Source organism: Balaenoptera physalus (assembly GCF_965194825.1).
Source record: "Balaenoptera physalus genome assembly, chromosome: 11".
NCBI lineage: Eukaryota > Metazoa > Chordata > Mammalia > Artiodactyla > Balaenopteridae > Balaenoptera > Balaenoptera physalus.
The window spans coordinates 104070834-104097849 of record NC_138896.1 but is presented as its reverse complement, the minus strand read 5'-3'; the positions used below and the strand labels follow the sequence as shown (position 1 = coordinate 104097849).

The following is a 27016-nucleotide window of genomic DNA, read 5'->3' as shown; positions in this document are numbered from 1 at the left end:
TGTGTTTCTCACAAATCTTAGACCTAGAGCTCCTGAGAGGAGGGGAGAGTGGGGAGGTGACTCTAGGAAGCAGTCGGCCCTTGAACTCAGATCTGGCTCCAAACCCAGGGTGCAACGAAATATTCCAATGAACCTCAAACCCCCTGAGTCAAGCCAGCTCTGCGAGGGGCTCTGACCAAGACAGGGGTTCCAGAAGGCGCAGAAGCCCCTGGAAGTGGCTTAGCAGGGCATTAAGATGGGGAGGTGGGGCGGCCCTTCATTCTGGTCTGTGAAGTGACAGGGGCCTTTGTGTTGGATTCAGCAGCCGTTTTGGTTCTGTTTGGTTTTGTTTGTTTGTTTGTTTTTGCAAACACCATCCCTAGGAGAACAGTTTAAAGCACATAACCCTGAATGGGGAATTCTGATTTTTAACAGCACTGTTAATCCCTGTATCCCACCTTCTCACCCTGTGCACGTGACACAAAACACACACCACATGCGCATACCACACACACACTATACCACACACACACTATACCACACACACACACACACCCCACAAACACACAGCACATACCCTCACCACACACATACTCTACACACACAAATCACACAGGTACATGCACACATATACACACACACACCACATGCGCATACCACACACACACACACACACCCCCCACAAACACACAGCACATACCCTCACCACACACATACCCCACACACACAAATCACACAGGTACATGCACACATATACACACACACGCCACATGCACATACCACACACTGCACTACACACAGCACACACACACCACATGCACACATATGCACAGTGCATTGGCAAGCTCGGGAAGGTCCCCAGGAAACCTGCTTTCCAGAGTGTGTCTCCCCAGGGCGTTTCAGCCTGTCCCAACTGTTCAGGACACACACCCTGCCCTATGCCTTTGCAGTCTCTGGGGAAAGTCCGTGATTCTGCCCCCTGCTGCTCCTCGAGGCCCAGCAACCTGAGAGGCTCCTGGGGAGGCAGACCCTCAGATGACAATTCTGGAGGCCAAAATTCTGACAAAATTCCATCCCACCTGGCCTCCCATTGGCAGCTCTCCACACCCACAGACACCAAATTATTCATTTATTCATTCAACACATATTCATTGATTACCCCAAGTGGGAAGCAAAGCTAAGCAAGACAGCCCTCCCCCCCGCCGCCCCCCGACCATGGGCTCTAAACCAATCACCCACCAGTTACCTAGTTAACCAACCATCTCAAATGCTAGTGAAGAGAGGCAGAGCTTCTGGGAGAGCGTGTGCTGTGTGGGCTCAGAGCCGAGAACAGCTGGGGTCAAATCCTAGCTCGGCCACTTACTAGCTGTGTGACCCGGTCTCTCCGGGCCTCCCTGGGCACATGGGAATAATAACAGCCTGCCCGCTAGGGAGCCGTGAGGATACAACTGAGGCTGCGCGTGAAGAGCTTAGCAAAGAGCTAGCAGAGTCACTGCTGCAGCTGCCGGGGCCGCCTGACGGTCCATCTGGGCGTCGGGGAGGCTCCTCTGCCAGTGCCTGTTCTCGAGGGGTGAGGGGCAGTGGGCTAGGCCGCCGCAGACAGCCAGCAAGCCAAAAGTCATTTTCTAACGCGCTCTCACAAATATCATCCTACGGCAGTTGCTGCGATTTACCATGCTGTGGTTGCTGGGTTTGGGGGGACAGGGAGGAGGGGGTGTTGAGGATTTTTTAACATTGTAGTAAAATACACATAACTTAAAATTTATCAGCTTAGCCATTTTAGTGTACACTTCAGTGTCATTAAGTACATTCACATTGTACAACCATCCCTACCACCCATCTCCAGAACTTTTCATCTTCCCCAACTGCAACTCTGTTCCCATTAGACACTAACTCCCCCTCCCCCTCCCCCCGCCCCTGGCGCCCACCCTTCTCCTTTCTGTGTCTATAAATTTGACTACTCTAGGGACCTCGTGTAAGTGGAATCACACAGTATCTGTCCTTTTTTGCCTGGCTTATTTCACTTAGCATAATGTCCTCAAGGTTCATCCATGGTGTAACATGTGTCAGAATTTCCTTCCTTTTTAAGGCTGAATAATATTCCACTGTATGTGTAGATCACATTTTGCTTATCTGTTCATCTGTCAATGGACACTTGGGTTGCTTCCGCCTTTTTGCTACTGTGAATAATCCTGCTGGGAACACGGGTGTACAAATATCTTCTCAAGTCTCTTGCTTTCAATTCTTTTGGGTATATACCCAGAAGTAAAATTGCTGGATCATATGATAATTCTATGTGCAGTTTTTTAAGGAACCTCCACACTGGTTTCCACAGTAGCTGCACCATTTTACATTCCCACCAACAGTGCACAAGGGTTCCAATTTCTCCACATCCTCGCCAGCACTTGTTTTCTGTTTTGTTTTGGATAATGGCCATCCTCATGAGTGTGAGGCAGTACCTGCTAACTATGTTTTTTTTCATCTCATTTTTGCAGATGTTATTTATAACTTGTCACTCTTCAAGTCATCATTCCTTGGTCTTAGCTCTAGTGACCCCCAAGCATCACAAAACAGGAGCATGAATTGTCCTCTCAAAGTTACACCCATAGCTGCACCCAGCACTCCCAAAGGGCTTAGTGCCCATACAGGGAAATGTGCTGGATACAGTGTGGCACTAGGAATCAGGGGAATTGGGGGTAGCCCCAGGCCTGCCCCCCTGCAGGTCTGTGATGAGGAGCAAATCACTTCCCCCCGGGCCTGCTTCCTGCCCCTCAAAACCAACGCCTTAACTCCCTTACAGAATTAGAGTCCTGGAGAGCAAGCCTCATGGAAAGTCTACAGCAATAGTAAAACCTCTGGGTCTGTCAAGATAAAAAAAGCCAAAAGAAAAAAGGGGCGAGTCCCTACTTCTTAATAATGCATGTAGGCGATTTTAGAGCCCAAGTTCATGGTAACAAATTGAATTACGGAGGAGGCAGCTCTGCCATTTGCAACCATAGATTGTTTGAAATCCTTTTAGGGGAAAATTAAAATATCTCACAGAGGGTAATAAAATGCTGCCTGTTTCACAGGCATAACTGCTTAGCTCTCTTGGGCAAATAAGTAATTAGGCATTTTTATTTCAGTCCTCCGTGTCGTCATCTTCTTTCATTAGTGGAGGGGGGAAAAAACTGTTGTGGAAGATACATAAAACCCTGGAAATCACCAGAAGGTCAATTATAAAATTGTAAAAAAAAAAAAAATGATAAGTAAATAAATATATAAATTTTAAAAGCACAACATAACTGCATACCGCAGAGACTAAGGGGAGTGCTTAGAATTTCTTTTCCCAAACATCAGAAAGGGGAAACTGTCATATTTCCTCTGCTTCCAGATCAAATCCCACCGAAGAGCTTGGGTGTGGGGAGCCTTCCAAGGCCCATGATGCCTGGACATAGTTGAACGTGGCATGGAGCAGGGAGGGTGTTCTAAGGTTTGACCCGCGGCCCCCAGACCCCCTCTGAGGGACCTGCAGCTCTACCTTGTTCTACCATCCTTCACCACCATCCACCATCCACTTGAAGGAGTGGGTTGATTTTTCTCTCAGCTAGAAATCATCTGCTAGAGCCACTCCATTTTACAGATGGGGAAACTGAGGACAAGAGCTTAGGGTCTAAGGGTATGTACGCCTAGGTCAATGCCCATGACCCGACAGGGCTCGGGTCTGCTCCCGGGGCCCGAGTCCTAACTGTGGATGGGGCAGTTGGCCAGGGACATGTCCTATTGCCATCCTGCCCCCCGCACAGCCAGTCCGTGCAACATCTTCTAGACTCCGTCTTCTTCTTGCCTGCCGCTCTTTGGAACAACGCGAAGGAAGCTGAGGGTGAGGATCCAGGGGGTTCCTGTGCAAGGCTGGTCTGAGACCCACAGAGAGCCACTCATGGCGGGGTCGGGGGACACAGAATGCTCATAGGTATTATTCCTCTTCAGTATCTCTCTGGGGTTTGGGTTTGTCCGTGGTAGCTTTTACCACTCCCAAAGCCAGCTCCACCTGAGTCGCTGCACATTAATTTTATACCAGTGGTCTGAGTGTGTATATGCACGTGTGGCAGCTGCCCATGGGAGGTGAGTTTACCTGCCTTATGGACTTCCCACAGCCGCCTGCCAATCCCACCATTAGCGCCCACATGGAGGCGTCTCGTTCTTACCTATTCGCCTGTGCCTCCCCCCACCCCAGACTGGTCTGCGTTGAGCCATCCAGCAAACAATGAGTAAATGCCTACTGTGTGCCGGGCTCTGTGCTGGCCCTGAGAACCCAGGGGGGAAAGAATACAACAACTCCTACTCGGGGTGACAAACCCACAAAGCAATTTTCAAAGACAAGGAAATATCTGTGCTGGTCCTTAAAGGGCAAGGAGGAGTTTGCCTGGCAGGGAAGGAGGAAGCAGGGGTGAAGGCACAGAGGCATGAAACAGCTCGTGTTTGGGCAGCCACACCAAGAAGTGAGAGGCGCTGGGGAGATGTGGTCAGTGGTTTGACTGAGGCTCAGGGCAGGGGCTGTGGTGTCCAGTTAAAAAGAAACGAACCAACGCTGTGAATGGGGATGACTCTCAAACATTGAATGTTCCATGAGTGAAGCAAGTTACGGAAGAATATGTACAGCCTCCTTACATGACGTTTTCAACATGCAAAACAGTGCTGCACATATGTACGTTAGGTTAAACTACATGAAATTGCCAATGGTTGGCCACTGTGACATACAAAAATAGCAGTTGCATTTGGTTCAACTTCAACTGAAGTCACCAGGGACATTGCATCCAGAGCACAGAATACTACCCAGTCATGAAAAGGAACATGCTCCTGACACATGCACCAACTTGTCTGCATTGCCAGGGGATTGTGCTGAGTGAAAAGAAGCCAGTCTCCGAAGGTTACATACTGTATGATTCCATTTATATAACATGCTCAGAATGACAGAATGATGGGGCTGGAGAACAGCTTAGTGGTTGTCAGGGGCAGGGATGGGGAAGGGAGGGAGGTGACTGCAGTCATATAAGGGTGGCACGGGGAGTGCTGTGATAAACTGTTGTGTGTCTTGATGATGGTTGTCACAGGAATCTACATGTGATGCCATTGCCCAGAACTAAACACACACACACACACACAGGAGTACACTAAAACTGGTGAAATCTGAATCCAGCGGGTTAGATTGTATCAGTGTCAACATCTTGGTTGTGACATTGTGCTACAGTCATACAGGAAGTGAGCACTGGGGGAAACGGGATGAAGGATATATGACATCTCTCTGTGTTATTTCTTATTGCCTGTGAAACTAGCGCTATCTCGAAATAAAAAGTTAAGACACACAGGGCAAGGATTAATGCCACATTTAGGTTAGAGTTTCTTTCTGGGACAAGGGGTGCGTTATGCAGATGTGGAGGGGTACACAGGGGGATTCAACTTTATCTGTTAGGCTTTACTTCTTAAAAAAGAAAAATCTGAAGCAAACATGGCCTAGAACTAAGGTTCTCCAGAACTGGAGGGTCTGTGCACAAATTTTTTTTATTATTCGGTCACGGGTTTATGTTTGACATAGTTCATAATTTTTAAACAGCTGATCTTGCTTAATTCCCTGCAAAGAGAGCCCGGATTGGGTCTGGGACGCGGAAGCCTGAGGTGCGGGGGAGGGGTGGCCCCGCGCACAGGCACGCGGCAGCCCGGTGAACACCCCGCCTCTCCCCACAGCCCCCGGAGAAGGAGGGCGCCCTGCCCCGGCAGGTGGGCAACAAAACAGAGTGCGGCCTGCTGGGCTTCGTGCTGGACCTGAAGCAGGACTACGAGCCTGTGCGCAGCCAGATGCCGGAGGAGAAGCTGTACAAGGTCTACACCTTCAACTCCGTGCGCAAGTCCATGAGCACCGTAATCAAGCTGCCCGACGAGAGCTTCCGCATGTACAGCAAGGGCGCTTCGGAGATCGTGCTCAAGAAGTAAGCGGTGCGGGAGCGGGGGCGGGGGGCGGGGCGCAGGCACAGGCCGCGGGGAGGGGCCGGGGGCACCCAGGGTCACAGGAAGGGCCGTGCCCAACGTCCCGCAGCAAGGCCACCTGCACGTGCCCTCCCCCAGGGCTTTTGCTACTGTTTCCTCTTAAACGTTTCGGCAGGGAGTCCTCCCTCTTCTCCTCCCGAAGTCACTGGCTCATCAGGAAGTTCTTCCCATTATCGCTGTCAGAGCCCCCTCACGTCACTTCCCTGAGCGTGGAGTTGGTAGACGGCATGATTTTTCACTGTGAGCCGGTCTCCTCTGACTCCAGGTGCCAGAAGTAAGCCTGGAGAACTAAGCAAGTCAGCCCCCCTCTCTAGGCTCCAGTTTATTACCCATTTGTACCTTGAGAGGTACTCAACCCTGGTCACACATTAGCATCGCCTCAGGGAGCTTTTAAAAAAAAAACACTGATTCCTGGACTCGCCCCCAACAAACTGAATTGGAACCTCTGGCGTGGGGCCCGCGGGGAGCGGTTTATTCAGTGCTTTCCCAAGCCGTCCTGATGCGCAGGCAGGGTCAGGAACCACTAGCGGAGGTTTCATGCCCTCTGAAAACCATTTTCGCTGTGGAACTATTTTTTTCAGATGAAATCTTGTGAAGATGAAACAGAGCAAAGTAGATCTGCTCTTGCTGAAATGGCCTGGGGCAGATATTACAACAAGGCCGCCTGATTTCTTTTTGGCTGGTCCTGATTTCATCCCTGCCTGGGGCCCAGGGGCCAGGACCACCCCTGAAGCATTATGGGAGATGGTCTGGACGAGCCCGGGATGACCAACCACGGCCAGTGGGACGTCACTGGGGAGGTGGGGGCGAGCTCCGAGCCCGTCGGAGGGAGGGTCTTTGGGCCCTTGGCTGGACCTTACCCGACCCCTCCCACCTCCCCCAGGTGCTGCAAAATCCTCAACGGGGCGGGTGAGCCCCGGGTCTTCCGGCCCCGCGACCGGGACGAGATGGTGAAGAAGGTGATTGAGCCCATGGCCTGCGACGGGCTCCGCACCATCTGCGTGGCTTACCGCGACTTACCCAGCAGCCCCGAGCCCGACTGGGACAACGAGAATGACATCCTCAACGACCTCACCTGCATCTGCGTGGTGGGCATCGAGGACCCCGTGCGGCCCGAGGCAGGTGCCCCGCCGTGGAGCTCGGGGAAGGGGGTGAAGCTGGGCGTCCAGCCTGCTGGGGGACCTGGCGTACGTCGCCTCACCCCTCTAAGCCTCAGTTTCCCTGCAAGGCCCACGGGGTCTTCTCTGTACCTACTCCTAAACATTCAGACTCTTAAGGCCAGCGTGGCCACACTTATCTGCTTGGGACGTGGGGTGCAACCCACAGCCTGCCAGCCAGCGTTGCTCTATCGTGAAGGCTGCCCTGCCCTAGAAGCCTCAGAGGAGCCAGGATCTCCTGTCACAAATCCATAGGCCCAGATTCCAGGGTCCCTGCAAAGGAGACGCCCAATAACAAAGGTTACCACACTCAAGAAGACCCCGAATGTGGGCCTCCCCATCAGCATTTAGAGTTCTCCCCATCCAGACCAAGTTTACCAGTTAGTTTTCCCTGGTGACGCAGCGGGCAGTCTGCCTCTATCAGGTTTCCAGGGGAACAGAGCTGGAAAGTTAACCAAAGCTCAAATTCTCAAGCAGAAGGGAAAGGGGGGCTGACAGCACCCCCTCCCCGTAGAGATCGAGAAAAGTGATGTAATATGTGCACCTACTGCGGTGCTCAGAGGACAGCGGGTCTTCAGTCTCCTTTAGCTGAATCTGCATCTGGGGGGAAGGCCAAGAATTCAGTGCCGGGAATTTGCAGGGTTGCGGAAGGATGGGACATGCGTGGTCGGTCGAGCTGCCCAGGCTGGGAAGAGGGTGTGGGAAGAGGAGAGAGCTGCCTCGAATCTCCGAAACGCTGCTGTGGGCAGGCAGAGCGAGCTCGCTCACCCTGGGAGCCCAGGAGGCACGGCACGGGAGGGGCTGGCCCCCTCTTCCTCGAGGACTAATGCTGCTGGGCCCAGATTGGCCTTGGCAGTGGGATTTGGTGATGCTGCCCCTTGGGACTGTTTCTGACCAGGATTCTTGGCCCTCTTAATCAATGGACATTGATAGGAGGCCATACAAGAAGTTCAGGCAAGGCTTTATTGGGGCTCCTGCTGCAGCAGTGGGGAGCAAGAACAAGTAACAGGTTCCTTTGCTCTTGGTTCCTTCTATGGGGTGACGGTAGGGGTGTGTCCAGGGGTCGGGCCGAAGGGGTGGCTGAGGTCGTCTGCCCACCCCTTTGGTGGTGTTGTGTGCAGGGGGCAGGTGCAGTACCCTGCTTTTGCTCCCTACTCTTCGGAAGTGGCAGTTGGGTTCTTTTGGTCTTTTTTGTATCTTATTGTCTATAATTTGCCCCAGCTGGGCATGCACGCGGTTATTTTTGGTCGCTTATAGTTTCTTTGTATGTCGTTGCTCGAGGAGACGTCTGTCCAGGTGCAAGCACTGCAGGGAACGGTCCCAGGTCCCAGCCTGTCTCAGGGCCGCCTTCCTCCACCAAGGGCAACTTCAGTGTCTCCCGCTTACCCTGACACCATCCTCTGGGGCCTCTGGCTGTTCCCTGTTCCTCCTGGAGCTTCCATGTCCCCTTCTTTCAAGTGAAAGGGAGCAGGCAAGATGCCCTCCAAGCTCCTGGCCCCGCTTTTGTAAGACTCTGCATTCCAAAGACTGAGTGAAACTTGAAGGTCACAGACGTGGACTTTCACATTTAGGCAGCAGGGAGGGGGTCAAAAGTGTGAGTTCGGGCATCAGATAGACCTGGGATTTTGAGTCCCTTGGCATTATGAGCTGCGTGACCTTGGGCCAGTTACATAACCTCTCTGAGCCGCCATTTCCTCATCTGAAGACTAGGGACAATAATAGTATTCTACACACATGCACACACACAGACACACACACACACACACGCCTCCTCACTCCCACCCCGAGCCTAAAACAACAAAGGCAATTAATGCCCCCGGTGCTTGGCACCGGAGCCCATATGCGTTTGCCTGCAGCCTGCACCTCTCCCTGGACACACAGCCGCTTCCCAGTCTCCCTGTGGGACGCCCGCTCATTACCAGCTGCTAATGGGCTCGGGCTTTGCTGTGATGTGTTATCTCTTTACAGGTGACCGAGATGCGCAGTGTACAAGGCCGGCCTGTGGCTCCCCCATCCTTCCTGCCCCCAGACCCCCCTCCAGTTCCACGCCCAAGCCCCTGCCTCATCACCCGGGGCGAGGGAGGTATGGAAAGTGGCATCGGACACACACTTTTTTGGCCGTGACCCCAATGATAAGAAATGTATTTTATGTCAGGACTCAGCAAACACACACACTTAACCAAAATACGACTCTCACAAAGTAAAGTGATGCACAGAAGTATTTTCTATTCTGTTCTATTTCTTCTTTTCATTTTTTAAACTCTGGTCACCACCCACGAAACTGATTTCAAAATCCACTAGAGGGGCATGACTCCAGGTGTGAACTGCTGATCTATTCCAAACCCCTTCCCACACTCCCAATTTGCAGAAGAAAACACAGAGGCCCAAACAGGGACAGTGAGGTGCCCACAGTCTCGCTGTAAGTGGCTCACCAAATCCAGGTTAGAACAGGTTTTCTACCTTCCTGCCTGGGGCCTTCTCCTGGGGGCCACAAAAACGAGAGGGCAAGTGGCTGTGAGTCAGGAGGGTGAGGAGAGGAGAGAGAGGGCCTGAGAGGGCTGAGCTGGTTCCCTGGCATTTTCTGTTGACACCAAGATCATCCAGAGAAGCTGGCTTCAGGCACAGACTGTGGGAGGGGGTGCTGTCCACCCAGCAGGGCTGGGAACACGTTCAGCCTATGTCGGAGAAAGGGGGCCTGGATCCAACCCCAACTCTGCCACTAACAAGCCACTTCTCCTCTCTGTGCCTCAGTCCCCTCATCTGTAAAATGGGTGGTCGGCCTGGGGGCCCCTCAGGTCCCATCCAGCTCTAAGGTTCTGAGCCAGCTGCCTGGGAGGCTTACTCTCATGCCTTTCTTTGCTCCCCTCCGTCAACACATCCCTGTGGGTGACCTTCTCTCTCCCCTGGGCTCCCCCCGGGATGTGGGTTTGGAAGCTGTAACTGTGTTGGAGGGCAGGGACGTACTGGAGGGACACAGCAGTCTAGGGACATGGGTTCTCCTCCCGCCCCTGCCGCTCCTTCACAGAAGACCTCCGGTGTATCGCTGCCCCGGGCCTCAGTTTTTCCATCTGAACAATAAGAAAGTTGGACGGCAACAAGTGAGGGGCACAGTGGAGTTACTGGTGATGCTACCTGAAAGTATGAAAGCTCAGGGACTTCCCTGGCGGTCCAGTGGTTGGGACTCCGGGCTTCCACTGCACAGGGCATGGGTTCTATCCCTGGTCAGGGAGCTAAGATCCCCGCATGCTGCGTGGCACAGGGAAAAAAAAAAAAAATGAAAGTATTGAAGCTCTGACCTGTTGACTCAGCATCTCCCGTGGGGCGGGGGTGGACGCAGGGCCCGAGGAGACAGGCAGGTATGGTTTTTGATTTGTTTTTTTTTTTTAGGCTAGGTGATGTATGGAGCCAATTTCAAAAGGTTCGATAGCACAAACAGGGTGAAGCAGCCCCCCATGCCACCCCCAGACCCCAGTGCCCACCTCTGAGGCAGCCACAGTCACCAGTTTCTTGGGTGACCTTTGGAGAGGGTCCCTGCCTCTGGTGAGCGTGTTTGTGTATGTTGCCAGGACAACCGTGAGGCTGGCCAGAGAAAAAATCCCCACCCAGACCGCCTCTAGGGTCCCACAAGCCTGGTCAGATTCATTTGCTGCAGGAAAAGAAACTTGGCCTCCCTCCCTCAGTTTCCCCGTCTGTCAAGGGGGAGAAGCTCATATTGCCTTCCTCCCTTGAGAAGACAAAGGACAGAACAGATAAAAACAGGGTTGCAAATCCCCCCTGCCCCGAGATGCTACAGTGATGCATCTTCCAAGCCTGATGGAAGCCAGTGAGGATGAAGCCATCAGGAGAGCAGCGGCCTGGGATTTGCCGGGTTATCCGGGGGTGTTTGGAACCCTCGGAGTCACAGACAACTGCTGTCACCACAAACAACAGATGTTTAGAAGCCTTTATTTAATGAAAACAGGAAGCACCCATTTCCTGGCTGGTTTTCCTCAGTGAGAAATATCTAGGATAATTTTAGCAAAAGAAGGAATCTTTTTTCACAGCTATTTTATCTATGGGGAAAGCACATTTCAACCAGGTCAAGGCCTCTGGGGCTTCGGTCTTCATCCTCTCTGTATCCTCCCTGCCCGGAACAATTAGATGTTCCATAGCTGTTTGTTGCATAAATGAGCGAGTGAAGCAATATAAGGAAGGGCTCAGCAGCTGCAGGAGGTGTCCCATTGGGTTGGAGGGACCAAGGATAGCTTCCTGAACAGAGAGCGTCTCATGTGCAAGATGGGAAAGATTTGTGACACACAGAGATTCAGGGAGAGAGGGCGTCCCAGGCAGAGGGGACAGCGCAGGCAAAAGCGCAGAGGTGGGAAGGGGTGCCACGTGTTTGGGGACTAGTGAAAACCCTAGCTGGGTTTATGAGAGAAAAGGCTGGGAAGGGAGCTTGGAGCTAAACTGTAGAGGGTTTGCATGTGCCCGTCCAAATCCATTCACCCGGGTCAGGCTTCGAGGGACTTAAGCACAAAGGTGTTTCACAGTGACCCACATTGACCAAACACCTACCCTGCACGAGACCCCTGAGAGGGTTCTGAGAGGCTGGCAGCCCCTGCCCTCCAGACCCACAGCCTAGTGAAATGAAGGGTGAGGGGAAGTATAGATTCATGGCACGCGAGAGTGTAAAACCGGACAGGACTGAAGCACGACAAGGACGTCCAGTGAGGGGCCCATTGCCTATAAAGGAAGTGGAGTAACTCGTGGTGGCCAGGGGAGGCTCCTCCGGTGTTTCCAGATCTGTCCTGAATCCCCCCCCACCTTCAAGGCAGGTCACAGGCCCCTAATATACCTGATCCAAGGGTCGTGGTGGGGAGCCCACCCCATCCCACCGCCCCAGACACCTGCGCCTCCAAGTGCTCTAGATGCCCGCTGCACCCCCATCCCACGCATCCGCATCTGTATCCTTCCTCTGTGTCCCTGTACCCACCCTGAAGCGGAAAGAGCAAACAAGGGAGCCCGGGGTCAAGCGTCTTGCCAGCCTCCTCCACCCACACATCACCAACATGTGCTGGCCCTGAGCTTGGTGACTTTTGCTGCTGTCACAGAATTCTCCAGCCTCAGTGAAGAGCGGAGGCTATCACTCCGTTTTACAGATGAGGAAACCAAGGCTTAGGTGGGAGCCCGGGGCAAAGCCCAGCCCAGCCTTTTGGCCCCTGAGCCCTCTCTCCACAGGGCAGAGACACTTCCACTGCACAGAGTAAAGTGTGGAGACCATAAAAATTAGCCTCCTCCTTTTTTCCCAGTCTGGCTTGTTCAGGGGAAGCCCAGAGGGTGGGGATTCCAAGCAGGCAGATTTCAGCTTCTTGAGACAGTCTTGAAAACAGAAGTCTTCCTAAAACATGGCACCCATCACCTCATTCCCAGTTCAGAACTTGCCATGCCTCCCAGGCCTGAAGGAACAAGGCCCTGACTCCCACATCTTTGGACCTGAAGCCCCTCTCCAGCTCCATGGCCACCGGCTCCTACCCCACATCTTCCCTTGGCCTCAGCCACGCAGATCACCCGCAACACTGTCTGCAGTGCCCTCCCCTTCTCTGTGTACCTCATGGGACAGTTGTCTGCAGCCAGGACCACAATGAAGTGGTCATCTCTGCAGCCCCAGCATGGGCACAGTGCCAGGCATCAGAGCCTCAGTTAGTGTTGGCTGAAAAGAAGCAGGTCAAGTATCCCCTCCTCCAGGAAGCTCCCACAGATTTCTCCTCCCCACACACTTCCTTCTAAAGTAAGAGTGCGCTCCGCTGTGCTCCCAGAACTCTTTGTACACATCTTTACCAAAGACCCTGTCTCTGTACAAGAGAATGGGTCTGACCCAGAGTAACTGCTCTCTTATCCGAAAAAAGAACGATTATGTGAAAGGGGGACTTCCCTGGTGGTGCAGTGGTTAAGAATCCGCCTGCCAACGCAGGGGACATGGGTTCGAGCCCTGGTCCGGGAAGATCCCAATGCCGCGGAGTAACTAAGCCCGTGAGCCACAACTACTGAGCCTGCGCTCTAGAGCCCACGTGCCACAACTCCTGAGCCCGCATGCCACAACTACTGAAGCCCACGCACCTAGAGCCTGTGCTCTGCAACAAGAGAAGCCACCACAATGAGAAGCCCATGCACTGCAACAAAGAGTAGCCCCCGCTCGCCACAACTAGAGAAAGCCTGCACGCAGCAATGAAGGCCCAACGCAGCCAAAAATAAATTAATTTTTTAAAAACAGAAAGATTATGTGAAAAGATACAATAGACTTGTTCTACCTTAGAGCAGTCAACCTTAGAGGGGATGAGCACCTTGTCAACAGAGGCAAGTAAGTAGAGGCTCTCTGACCATCTGTCAGGGATGCCTGGAAGGAGATCTAGGCAATGAGCAGAGGGTCAGAGTCACGACCCAGAGTCCCTTCCAACTCCAAGCATCTTTTAAACAAGCATAACCTAAATTATTCCTTTCAGGGCAGGAGCCAGATGAGGTGTGTGCTCCCAAAAGAACAACGGCTCTTTCCTGTCCCCTGGGGCAGGAGACAGCAGGGGGCTGCAGCCAGGTTCCAGCCGTTGTGAGGACATCGATAAATTATGTCAACGGGATCTTGGACCTTCCACATCCCCACTCCCTCCGGCTCTATAAAAAGAGGTCACGTTTGGTTATGTGAGCAGCTGCCATGGCACGAGGCAGAAGCCTTGCTCACGTGGCCCCAAGCCCTGAGTGGGCACCAGAAGGCTCCTCCCCAGACTCTGGAAATACACTGAGAGGAGACCCATGATCAGCTCGCCCCGCTGCAGCCCTTCAACAACAGGGAGATCACTATCTGCCACCACAGAGCCGGTCTGTTAGAGAACTCGGGGAGCTGGAGGGGCCTCCCCCAACCTTGACCTAGGCCCTGCCTGTCCCCGGCATTTGTTTCTCACTCCACCGCAGGATGGCCGTGCTCAGGAGCTGGGATTTTCTCTACCAATGGCGGGGTGGAGGCCCAGAAAGGGAGCGGCACGCAGGCTAAACTTGGGGCAGGTAGCTGGTGGTCAGGGTAGGGGCAAGATGGAAGAGGCGAGGCCAGAGGCAGGGAGACTGGGAAGGGGCTGGGCAGTGACCTCTGCTTGAGATGGTGGTGTGGACGGGATGTGGATGGAGGCAAGATACTTTCAGTGTCAGTTCTTGTTCTTAAAATTCCTGAGCGCAGAAAGGGACTGGTGGGCGTAAGTTGTCCGCAGTCAGGTTTTGGGCCAGCGTTCTAACTCTATGTACTCTTTGCCAGGGCTGCCATTACAGAGTACCACAAACAGCAGAATTGCATTGTCTCCTGTTTCTGGAGGCTGGAAGTCTGAGATCAAGGTGTCGGCAGGGTTGGTTCCTTCTGAGGGCTTTGAGGGAGGCTCAGCCGCAGGCCTCTCCCCTAGCTTCCGGTGACGTGCTGGCAGTCTTCAGCACTCCTAGCGTGTAGCCGCATCGCCCAGATCTCTGCCTTCCTCTTCCCATGATGATGTCTTCCCTGTGTGTGTGTTTCTGTCCAGATTTCCCCTCTTTATGAGGACACCAGTCACATGGGATGCAGGCCCACCCTAATGGCCTCATCTTAACTTGATTACCTCTATAAAGAGCCTGTCTCCAAGGAAGGTCACATTCTGAGGTACTGGGTGTGGAGAGCTTTCTGGGGTGGGGGAGGGGAGGGGGCGGGGAAACGACCCAATTCAGCCCATGACATCTTTAAACTCTCTCAGCAGTGACTTGTCAGGGTCGGGGTGGAAGTGAGTTCTCAGACACCAGGATGTGGAAGAGGAGAGTTGGATTCAGGCCCCCCTTCCCACCAGGTCTGAGATTCTAAAGTACTTTTAGTACAACTGGATTTTCTGCCCTTGACATGTCCTCTCCCACTGAAGGACGTTTTACAGCAAATATTGCCTTATTATTTTGTCACATTTGTCACTGGGTCAGAATCACTTGTTCAGTTGATCTGTGCTGTGTGTGAAGGGCCATGGCAGCTCCAGGCTGGTTTTTTGTTTTGTTTTGTTTTGTTTTGTTTTAACATCTTTATTGGAGTATAATTACTTTACAATGGTGTGTTAGTTTCTGCTGTATAACAAAGTGAATCAGCTATATGTATACATATATCCCCATATTCCCTCCCTCTTGCGTCTCCCTCCCACCCTCCCTATCCCACCCCTCTAGGTGGTCACAAAGCACCGAGCTGATCTCCGTGTGCTATGCAGCTGCTTCCCACTAGCTATCTATTTTACATTTGGTAGTGTATATATATCCATGCCACTCTCTCACTTCGTCCCAGCTTACCCTTCCCCCTCGCCGTGTCCTCAAGTCCATTCTCTACATCTGTGTCTTTATTCCTGTCCTGCCCCTAGGTTCTTCAGAACCTTTTTTTTTTTAGATTCCAGGCTGGTTTTTGCATCCTAATTGCTGGGCAGATCCAGCGCCCTGCAAAGGTTGGGGGGGGGACAGCTTCTGTTTGGCTGGGTCTGCTCTGGCCTAAATGGCCCAGATGTCAGTCTATTATTACAAAGAAGGCAGTAGGCAGCCCTTACTCTCACAGGGAGATGTCATGTTTTACACAAAGCCTAATCATTCGCATTTATTCTAAGCCAATGTCACATTATATAAATAAATTATCCTAAAATGCAATGTCCTTCTCCTGCCCGCCCCCCTGGCAAAAAACTGAAAACACACAAACATATTTATCATTGAGTTTGCAGGAAATGTACATGTAGATGAAGCAGGGACAAGATCCTGTGCAGCAGTGGAGTGTTCTGTACTCTTGCCTGGGACCATATCCAAGAGGATGTTTATTGTGGTCTTTCTCAAAGCCCTTGTCCAGGTCAGGATAGCCAATGGTTTCATCTTAGGATGCAGTATCGTGGGTGATAGGTGGTGGCTGTCTGGGACACTGCAGAAAAGAATTGTGAGACCACGTCAGGGTTTCATCAGAGGGTGCTGTGATCGATTAACAATGCCTACCATGGGCACAGGAAAGAAGGAGATGGTCTGTGTGCCATCAGTACCTCCTGGTCATCTAGGCCCCTTACAGTGGCGTTGCCTGTGAGCAGGGCTCACTCTGGAATCCATGAGGGCAGGGAGGGCCTGCACGAGGCGATGTCCACTCCATGGCACATGCCCTCCCACCCAGGTCCCGGAAGCCATCCGCAAGTGCCAGCGAGCAGGCATCACTGTCCGCATGGTCACCGGTGACAATATCAACACAGCCCGGGCCATCGCCATCAAGTGTGGCATCATCCATCCTGGGGAGGACTTCCTGTGCCTTGAGGGCAAGGAGTTCAACCGGAGAATCCGCAACGAGAAAGGGGAGGTATGTGGCCCAGTGCAGAGGGTCCTCGGAGGGCAGGGCTTGGATGGGGAGCTGGGAGGCACGGGAATGCATGAAGCTCCAGCAGCCAGCCAGTGTGCCACTCGGAGCCCAGTGATCTAGGCAAGTCCCCTCCCTTCTCTGGGCCTCAGTTTCTCTCCCCGACCCCACCGACCCGCCCCTCCCCCATCCCTCTCCAGATTGAGCAGGAGCGAATCGACAAGATCTGGCCAAAGCTGCGGGTGCTGGCTCGCTCCTCCCCCACGGACAAGCATACCCTGGTCAAAGGTAAGACTTGGGCGGGCACGGGCAGCTCTGAGGCCCAGGTGCCAGGCCTCCCCGGGCCTTCCTGTCCTGGCGCCTTCAGCTTCTTTCCAGGATGGAAGGGGCTCCTGCCTGGGGCTCCCCGCACCTGGGGACGCCCTGGGAGGCCTGCTAAGGGCCACAGTGAAATAAGGAGGTGGCGAATCTGCTCCCTGGGCCCCACCTCCCATGGGCAGCAATGGGATTGCCTATCCAGGGGCCAAAACTCACGGCCTGAGGGCTGAATGGGGCCCACAGACGAGTTTATTTGGGTGGTGTGTCTTTTTTAATGTTCAATTTGAATGACTTTATACAGACCCTGCTTGCTCCCATTTGATGCCGTCTTAACCACTGTTGTCTGACACTCCGCCCATTTCATTTACTTATGTTCTCAGTCTGGCCCCAGAGCTTGTGAGTTTGAGACCCTTGGTCTGCCTGTTCTCTAAGGATGCTATCTGACATGTGTAACCAGGACGCCGGGAATGGGCTGTCCGGGGAATAGCAATCTGAGAAATGAGCCAAAACCCAGCGTCCTTCTTCCCTGACTCCCTCCAGGGAGAGGGTACACCCCTCGCTGAGCCCATCTAGCTGGTCAGATGCTGGGCACTTTCAGAGTCACATAGGCCTGGGTTTAAATCCAGACTCTGCCCCTGCCCTGCTCTGTGGCCTTGGGCAAGTGCCCAGCTCCAGGGCTCAATTTTTCCATCTGTAAAATGGCCGTAGGGGGAAGGTTTCTGGCTGAGGTCATCCCTAGGGCATCTTGGATTCCTCTCCTAAAGGTGCTGCCCAAAGACATTAACGAAGGCAGATCTGGTCTTGGAACAGAAACACAAAGCCCCAGAACCACAGACACCCAAGCAGGAGACCACCCCCAACCCATCCCCATTTCTTATTCAATCATGCACTCATTCATTCGCACATTCTCTTGATAAATGTTTACTGAGGATCTAGTACGTGCCAGGCCCAGGTCTTGGCCGACGTGGTCCTCCCGTCTTGGAATTTGTGGTCTAGGTTTTATCCAGCAGACATTAAATAGGCGGTTTCCCTACGTAGAGCTAAAGGCTGCACTGTTGGAAGAGAAGGGTGATCTGGGCCCTCTGCTGGCCTCTAACTCGAGCTGGGGAGGGTGTCATATTGCAGGCCGTGGAAGGTGGGATGGGGGGCCAGGGGGAAGGGCCTGTGTTTCAGGCAGGACAGGGAACTACACTATGAAAGCCCAGAGGCAGAGATTTCCAGGCACTTTCAAGGACTTGAAGGAAGTTCAGTTGGCTGGGCTGGGGCCTCAAGCGAGAGAGAGCGACAAGAGGAGGAGGCCAGAGAAGGAGGTGCCAGCATCAGATCACGTAGGGCCTTGAACGCCAAGCGGTGACCTGCACAGTTAGCCCAGGTGGGGAGCCGAGGGAGGGCCTTGAAGGGGAAATGTTGTTTTAGGAAGCTCCCTCCCTGCTGCTGTGTGGAGAGTGGCCTGGAAGCAGAGGGGCCACCAGGACTGTCCAGCTGTGAGCGGTGACACCTGGGCAGGGTTGGTGACAGTGCAGGTGCACTGCAAGGGGACAGGTCTGAGAACTCTTTGTGGGCAGGAAGGGCCTGGGCCCGGCGATTGTTCAGATGGGGTAGAGGAATGGGGGAGAGGGGAGTCCAGGATTGCTCAGTCTATACCTGCTTGAGAGCCTGCTGCATAGTTTACAAGGGGACAGCTAGGTGTCAGGAGTCGCACAAGAAGGGACCGGTTTGAGGGGAAACTGATGCACTTGCTTTAGGAGGCCGAGCTGGAGGCCCTCTGACATCCAAGTGGAGGTGTCCATGGAGTCAGGGCTCAGGAGAGAGAGCTGGCCCCCGATAAAGATGTAGGTGGGGTGTGCCGAGTGGGGGTAAGCAGAGGAGCCGCTGAACCCAGGAACCTCCCACCTGAGCGGTGAGCAGAGGCTGAGACCTGTCAGCGGGTCTGTCACCAAGAAGAGGCAGCCAGAGGGGTCGGGGGGCAAGCAGGAGCAGGGTGTCCAAGAAGACGAGGAAGGAGGCCTGCTGAGGGGCAGGTGTGGTCCACGGTGTGAATGGCTGCTGAGAGGTCCAGAGACGGGACAGGAGACATAGGAGTCGGCCACAGGGAGGTCTCTGGGGACCATGCGCTGCGGGGCGTGTCAGCACTGGTGGTGCAGGAAAGGGGTCTGGGGGAAGGGGCTCTTGCAGCTCCCCCCTCTATCGGGAGCCGTAGGAGAGCTGGGCCAGCCTGGGGAGCCACAGGGGAAAACTGGCCCCCTTCTTGCCTCGGAGAAGCACCCAGGCGGGCCCAGGGAACCCGGGTGAAGGCCTCAAATGCCAAGTGCACAGAGATGGATAATCCGGGGCAGCAGAACAGCTTGGGGGAGCGGCCAGGAGGACTTCCGGTGCACACGTCCTGCAGCCAGACCTTGAAGAGGGTGGAGCTTCGAGACTTGCAGGGAGCTGGGGGGAGACAGGGTCTGGGGGTACAGTGCCCCAGGTCAGGGAACTCATTCCCTCCTTCCAGAGGCTGCTGCGATTTGCCAATCGCAGGACACACGTGTGGCAGCTACAGTGACCTGATTAGGGTGGGCGGGGGTCCTCAGGGTGTCACAAAGGCTTCCCAGGGAAAGCAGTATCCGGGCTGAGACCGGGTGACTGGGTGACAGGGACGGCTGGCCCAGGGAACAGCCGGTGCAAAGATGGGCAGGTGGCCAGCTGCATGGGACGGAGAGCCGTTCCCGTGGCGGAAGCACAGACTGGGGGTGGCTGGGGGAGGGAGGAGATCAGAGAATGGGCGGGGTGTGACCACGGAGGACCAAGTGGGTGGAGCCGGGAACTCAGAGTCATCCTGAGGCCGAGGGCAGTGAGAGTATGACTCTCAGCTGGTGCTGGGGGCCAGGTTCAGACTCAGGTGTCAGAGAGAAAGGCCCTGGGGCTGCTGTGAAGATTGGAGGGGAGCCTGGTGTTAGGGAGAGGGGGAGTGGAGGCACTGCGTGTGGGGTGGGCAGAGAGGAGGGTAAAGATCCCAGTGGGGCTTCGGGGCTGTAGGACCCGCAGACGCAGTGATGCATCTGGTGTGTGGAATGGGACAGGGATGTACCAAGGTTGACACCCGCGCTTCTGTCCTGCCACGGATGTCTCTGCTTGGGGCCCCGCAAACTCCACACACACCCAGTGACGACTTCTTTCACGCATCCTTTTCTACTGGCCCCAGAGCAGTGACAGGGGCTGTGTGTCATCTGTTCACTCTGTTATTTGCTGAAGATTTTACTGAGGATGAACGTCTGGAGAGCAGTCATTGGCAAATGGCAGAGCCCAGGCCTCCTGGGGTGTGACTGACACCGCCCGCCCCACCCCCAGGCAGAAGGTGCTGGGGGAGCAGATAGTAGGCCCCCCGGCCAAACCCTGGTGCCCCAGGAGGACAGAGGGGAGGTGTGTCCGGCCAGGGTGGCTGCCACTGTGGCCACGGGCTGCAGAAAGCAAAGAGGATGCCGGAGAGGCGACAGGCCCAGACCACAGAGGGCCGCAGCCGGCCCCGGTCTCGGGCCCCACGTCCCCTGCAGGTGCTGGGAAGAAGCGCAACAGGAGGGGGGGCAGGGCAGGGACCCGAGAGGAGGCTGTCCCCGCCCCACTGGGGGTCCCAGGGCCCCCAGTACATGCTCACCCCACCCGCAGGCATCATCGACAGCACACACACGGAGCAGCGGCAGGTGGTGGCCGTGACGGGGGACGGCACCAACGATGGGCCCGCGCTCAAGAAGGCCGATGTGGGCTTCGCCATGGTAGGAGCTCACGGGGGCCTGGGGCAGCATCCAGCAGGAGCCCGCAGGCAGGGGGTTCGGGGGGCGTGGACCACGCAGCCTCCGGCAGGGAGTGCAGCACGCCCAGTGCACGCTCCACCCGCCCTCCATCCACTTGACGCTCCCAGCACTCTTGAGGCTCGGCCTGGCCTCCGGGTCTCCCTGGAAGGGTAGAGGGCGCTTCCTGTAGCGATGGGTCTGGGGGAGGGAGGGGGAGGGAGAGGAGGGAGGGGGAGGGAGGGGGAGGGAGGGGGAGGGAGGGGGAGGGAAGGGAGGGCCTCCCCTCCTGAAGGCAGACCGTTGGCCTCAGGGCTGGGTCTGTGAGGAGCAGGGCTGTGGTGTGCATGTGTGTGCACACACGCGCATGCCTCGTGTGGCCTGGCGGTGCGGGGGTGGGTGTGTGTGTGCGGGGGCTGGTGTAGGGGTGAGGACAGTGCCGCTGGCGCTGCTCGCCTCTCCGGTCGCCCCACCCAGGCTCCTGTCCCCATCCCCACAGGGCATCGCAGGCACAGATGTAGCCAAGGAGGCCTCGGACATCATCCTGACGGACGACAACTTCAGCAGCATCGTCAAGGCGGTGATGTGGGGCCGCAATGTCTACGACAGCATCTCCAAATTCCTGCAGTTCCAGCTGACGGTCAACGTGGTGGCCGTGATCGTGGCCTTCACGGGCGCCTGCATCACGCAGGTGGGTCTTCCAGGGGCGGGCAGGATGGTGCAGGCCGAAGCCTGGGGAGGGCGGACACCCACACGGGGTGTCCCAGATCGTCACACCTGCACGCTGAGGGCCAGGAACTGCATCACAGACCCACCCACGTAGGCGCCAGCCCCACAGAGTGCAGGAAATGAGGCTTAGAGAGGTGGCAGGATTTGCCCAAGGTCACCCAGCAAGTGGAGATGCCAGGCCCACCTCCACATCTGCCTGACCCAGGCACAGGCCTGGCCCTTGCTCCAAGAGGCAGGAGAGGTGATCCTCAAGGGAAGGCAGGACCCCTGGCCGCATAAAGGGCCAGAGGGAGGCCGGGGCAGGACAGGCAGCCGGCTTGGGTCGCGGAGCTGGCAGGGCCCTGGGAGCCTCAACTCCGGCGTGGAGTGCGTTGGGAAAGGCCTCTGTGCCTGGGTTCCTGGGCCTTCTGGAGCCGACAGGCAGGCCCCAACACCTGCAGCCTCACTGCTTCCTCACCCACCTCACGAGGCGGGAACTGTGGTGATCCCCATTTCACAGAGGCAGAAACCGAGCCTCAGAGGATGGGCCTGCCAGGCACCTGCCATTGCTCCCGCAGCCTCCTGCCTCACCCCAACAGGGGCTGACCAGGAGAGGGCAGGTGTTCCGAGGCCTGGCCCCTCCCAGAACCAGGTGGGCAGACAAGCTCCTGCCCATAAGAGCACCCAGAGGCCCAGAGGCCAGCACTGCCCTGAAGAGCTGTGTGGCCCTGGGAATGCTGTGCCCTCTGTTGTACTCTGAGCCCTTGAGTGTGCACGTGGCAGCAGCCAACACCCCAGCCCTGAGAGTGAGAGCCCTGGGGGGTGCCTAGGGCGGGGTGGAGGCGGGGGTCCCTTCTGCTCATAAGGGCCTTGTCTCCTGCTCTGTGGACAAGAGGCTCCCTCTAGTGGTGGCTTGCGGGACACTCCCATGGTACAGCCGCTCACACCAGGCTTCTTGGAGACCAGCTGGTGCCAGATGAGGAAACTGAGGTGCCAAGGGGACCGTCAGTTTGCCTGAGGTCTTGGATTGAGTTGGTGGCAGGGTTGTGAAGGCCTTGGTGAGGAGATGGGGGCCCTGACCCCAAGGTGCATAGAGGAGGCTGATGGGCAGGAGGAAACTGAGGGGAGTGGGGAGCGTGACTGAGCCAGGGCAGAGGTGGGAGAGGTGGCCTGGAGGAGGGGCGGTGACAAATATCTAGGAGGTGAGTGAGTGTGTAAGACGCAGGCGGAGGGGCCTCAGGAGCCAGCTCAGTCCAGGCTGCTGGGTGTATAGGATCTGTGGGCTTCCTGGAGGAGGTGCTCGGGCAGTGTAGACCATGGTACGACTGTGCACAGACAGTATGAATATGTGATCCCTGTCTCAGCCAGAGAGAAGTGTGGGGGTCCACACCAGAATGTGGACGGTGGGAACCCGTAAATGGTGAATGTTGATGAGTTTTAGCTTCTTCTGTTCCTTACTTGCCCACATTTTCTACCAGGAAAATACATTATTTTTGCCGTCATAGACACACATAATAATTGCTTAAAGTAAACATAAGAGGTAAAGAGAAATTGGGTGGTAGTAAAAAAGGGACAGGGTCCCAGGCATTGTTTGGGGATAGGAGAGGCCCAAGCCATTGATGGTTGAGGGGAAAGAGGCAGCGGGAAGCAGAGGAGGTGGGGTCTGTGCGGGAGATGGTTGTGGGAGGGTGGTGACCTTAGCCTGGAGGAGAGGCTCGTCCAAACGGGGGCTGGAGAAGAGGAGGAGGAGGAGGGAAGGTGGCGGGGAAGTGGCTGTATTTACGGGGGCTGGGCTGTGGAACTGGTGGCCATCCGGCCTGGGGCTCAATTTTCTCCTTGTGGGAGAAGACAGGTCTGAAGTGGGCGGGTCTGGGCTGTTCTCCAGGGAAGGCCTAGCAGACCTGCTCCGCGCCTGCCCTGGAACCCAGGGGGTGGGCCAGCAGAGGAAGACCCACGGGGAGAGCCGGCCTCAAGGCTCCGGTGGGAAGCTGCTGACACCTCAGGAATGAGCCCCACCCCAGGCACTTCGGGGCAGCAGGTGGGCCGGCCTCCCCGTGACAGCCCCTCCACTCGCTGTCCCCAGGACTCCCCTCTGAAGGCCGTGCAGATGCTCTGGGTGAACCTCATCATGGACACGTTCGCCTCGCTGGCGCTGGCCACCGAGCCACCCACGGAGACCCTGCTTCTGCGGAAGCCGTACGGCCGCAACAAGCCCCTCATCTCGCGGACCATGATGAAGAACATCCTGGGCCACGCCGTCTACCAGCTCACCCTCATCTTCACCCTGCTCTTTGTTGGTGAGTGCCCCACCCTGCCCACCGGGGACGCCATGGCTCAGACCCAGTGCTCTGGATTCACAGCTGCCTGCCTGTTTGCTGGTGAGGTAATGGAGGCCTAGGGAGGTGAAGTTAGTTGCTCAGGGTCACACAGCAAATCTTGGGTAGAGACTGGCCCTGCCCCAGGTCTGGCTGACCCCAAAGCCAGGGATTTTTCCACTGAAGACAGCTCCAGGCACTGTGTACACAGCGCGAGGCGGTGCCTCACGCCAGCCCCACAGGAGCCTGAAGCTCTAGGGGGCGTGACCAGCCCCTTCTCTCATCGCTCCCACACTTGGAAGGACCCTCACCACGCCGTCCTCAGAAAAGAGCCACGTGCCTGCCTACCCACCAGCTGTTTCCACAACACTTTTATTTAGGACCCTCTACCACCAGCCCCCGTGACAATGAGGGCACGGAGCACAGAGCGGGGAGGTGACTTGCCCGAGGGCATGCAGCCGGTCTGAGGTGGCACCTGGGCCGAGAGCGAGGCCTCGCTGGTTCTAAGACTGGCCTGGCTTCCAGGGTGCTTCAGAGATGATCTGGGCAAAGCCCACCCCTGACACCTGGAGAGGCCCAGAGGCGGGCAGGAGCTGGCCCACAGTCACACGGCAAGTTGGGGCCACCTCGGAGTCCCCAGAGCCTCTCTGAGCTGGGTTTTCAATGCCAGCGAGCCCTTGCCCTCAAAGTCCAGAGTACAGATGAGGATGGGGCACGATCCCATTCCTCAAAGTGCAGCTCCCTTCCGTTGTGTTGGCAGGACGGTTGCAAAGATGATCAAGAAAAGCCTTGGAGGATGTTCGGGGAATGCAGAACTAGGAGAGACTCAGAGAAAGCTGTCAGGCTGGGGAGAGAGTTGGGCGTGGTGGGCTCCTGCTTTACTCGCTGGCTTCCCCACTTGAGCGCCTGCTCTGGGCGGTCCTGGATTCAGCTAGATCCTCTCACTCAGAAAACCCCACAAGCCCTCCCAGCACCAGCACATGCAGCTTTGCAAAAGGATGCAGGACGGCATGAGGCATGCCGTGGTGGGTGTCCACACAGCAGCCCGGGGCTGTGTCCCCCACACACCGCCACGTGGCAGCTCCTGTGACAGAGAATTAGGCCACCTGGGTGAGTCCAGAGCCAGCCTGGCCTGGAAGCTCCAGCCTCCATGCAGGAACCGGTCTCTCCTGTAACAGCCCCTTGAGCTTCCAGAGGTCTCAGCAAGGACGTGCTCAGTTACAAGCAGCAAGACTTTTGGGGGGACCCAAAGCCACGGCCTCCCGCCAGGTATTCCGAAGTCACTCTACGTCCTCCCAGTCCGGATGAGTTTGCCAACCAGGGGTCGCTTTTTATAAGCCCTGTCGCCTTGTAGCACAGCTGGCCTCGCACCTTTATCAGATTTCTGCAGAAAAAGTGGAAGAAGGTCCACCCAAGGCCTTTCTCCCCTAGAGGAGAAAGGGTTTTGTTACCCCTTCACTTACACCCCGCAGCTCAGGCCCACCTGCCCCCCAGTGTCCAGAGAGCATCTCCCGCATCTGGGTGACCCACCCGGCTGCTCAGAAGAGGCCCCCACGCAGGGCCAGGCGTCCCCCCAGCTCCGTCCCTCAGCCCGGCTCCCGCCCTCTCGGCTTGGCAGGTGAGAAGATGTTCCAGATTGACAGCGGGAGGAACGCACCCCTGCACTCGCCGCCCTCCGAGCACTACACCATCATCTTCAACACCTTCGTCATGATGCAGCTCTTCAACGAGATCAACGCCCGCAAGATCCACGGCGAGCGCAACGTCTTCGACGGCATCTTCCGGAACCCCATCTTCTGCACCATTGTGCTGGGCACCTTCGCCATCCAGGTACCAGGCCCCCACCCTGACCTGGCCGGGGTGGGCAGAGGGCAGCGGGCAGCCGGACCCCCTCAGCAGTGCCCTGAGAGCCCAGACCTCCAAGCTGGCCCCTGATGGCCTGTCCCTCTGTCTCTCTCTCTGCTCCCTTTGACCTCCAGATAGTGATCGTGCAGTTCGGGGGGAAACCGTTCAGCTGCTCTCCGCTGCAGCTGGACCAGTGGATGTGGTGCATATTCATCGGGTTAGGAGAGCTTGTCTGGGGCCAGGTGAGTGCTGGGGGAGCTGCAGGAGGGGCCTCTCAGCAGGGGAAGGGAAAGAGCACTGGACGGGGAATCCAGGAGCCCCAGGAATGGGTCATGGCTCCTCCATGGATTAGCTGTCTGGCCCCAGGCAAGGGCCTCCCTGTCTCTGGGGACCAGAGCAATGGGGGGTTGGCCAGGTCTCGAATGCTGGTCATTTGGGTATCGCCACTATGATTTTTGCTTCTGTCTATACACCCCACTGATCCTGTTATTTACTTGATACTTTCTTTTAGTCACATCTGTTTTTCTAACTGAAATTTATTTCAAAAGGTAACATATTACAGATATGATTGGAAAATCAGTATCACTTCTCATAAACAGAAGCTAACAAAAAAAATGTAACATGAACGATGTTATTAAACTCCAACTAGATGCCATGGCCAGCCAAGGCTCAGAGCTCGAAGCCGGCTTGTTGTAGAGAGCATTAGTAGGTGCTGTGACACGAAGCAGAGGCTCCTTCAGAGAGCTCGGAGGGAACGTAAGAGGGGCAAACCCTGCTGCATCACAGTGCTGTGTCTGCAGCCATCTGTGGCCCTCCCCAGCTTCGGGGAGCCCTGGGCTGGATCCTCTCTAGGGGCCCTTCTAGCCATGATCCCAGAACATTCTCCCACCAGGCGTGTGCACACACATACACACACACACACACACACACACACGCACCATCATGGAACTCACAGCTGGTCAGACGCCTGACCAGGACATGGTACCCAGAGCTGGATCCAGGCAGTGGGGGCCCCAACAGGCCTAAGACGTTGGTCTTGCCTTCAAGCTGTTCCCAGGCTAGAGTGGGAAATTCCAGTGATAGAAATTAACTAGAGGGTAAAGAATAAAATTTAGTTTCATTCAGAAGAAGCTTCTTTAAACTTTCGAGCTTCTTTGGAGAGTTGATAAACTAGATTTGACTTAACAACGCCATTCCCTGGGCACCCTCAGGGCCTGGGCATCTTTGTCCCAGTGGACAGTCCCTCAGGGAGCCCTCGGCGTCTGGATGAGCAGCTTCCTAACACCTAAGGATGATGCCAGTGGGCAAGGCCCACCTTAAGCCCCCAGGGAACCCCTGAGAGTGTGCAGGTCAGCCCCTGTCAGTCCCTAGAGGAGATGTCAGGGGCCTCTGACCTCTGCCACCTCAGCTTCCCCACAGGGCCTGCCGCTCAGGCCTCAGCCCCACGGACAAGCCCTTTGGAGGAAGAGTAAGAACAAAGGCATATCCCCCTCCCATATTGCCTTCCCTTTCCGGGAGGGCAGCCATTCCAAGAGTCCCAGGATTGACTTCCCCCAAGGCACGCAAGCTCTC

At 55.7% G+C, this 27016-nt stretch overlaps 1 protein-coding gene across 10 annotated transcripts in view; it reads left to right on the top strand.

The window, feature by feature from the left end:
* The window catches only part of ATP2B2 (ATPase plasma membrane Ca2+ transporting 2), a 354644-nt gene that overhangs the window by 314970 nt on the left and 12658 nt on the right, over nt 1-27016 (top strand). For all 10 annotated transcript variants that reach the window (XM_082415648.1, XM_082415644.1, XM_082415652.1 and 7 more), the window contains 9 exons: nt 5704-5945; nt 6887-7121; nt 16315-16494; nt 16692-16779; nt 20455-20561; nt 21076-21267; nt 23368-23581; nt 25218-25429; nt 25579-25686. In XM_082415648.1, the coding sequence (XP_082271774.1) occupies nt 5704-5945; nt 6887-7121; nt 16315-16494; nt 16692-16779; nt 20455-20561; nt 21076-21267; nt 23368-23581; nt 25218-25429; nt 25579-25686 (1578 nt within the window). The remainder of the gene's footprint in view (nt 1-5703; nt 5946-6886; nt 7122-16314; nt 16495-16691; nt 16780-20454; nt 20562-21075; nt 21268-23367; nt 23582-25217; nt 25430-25578; nt 25687-27016) is intronic.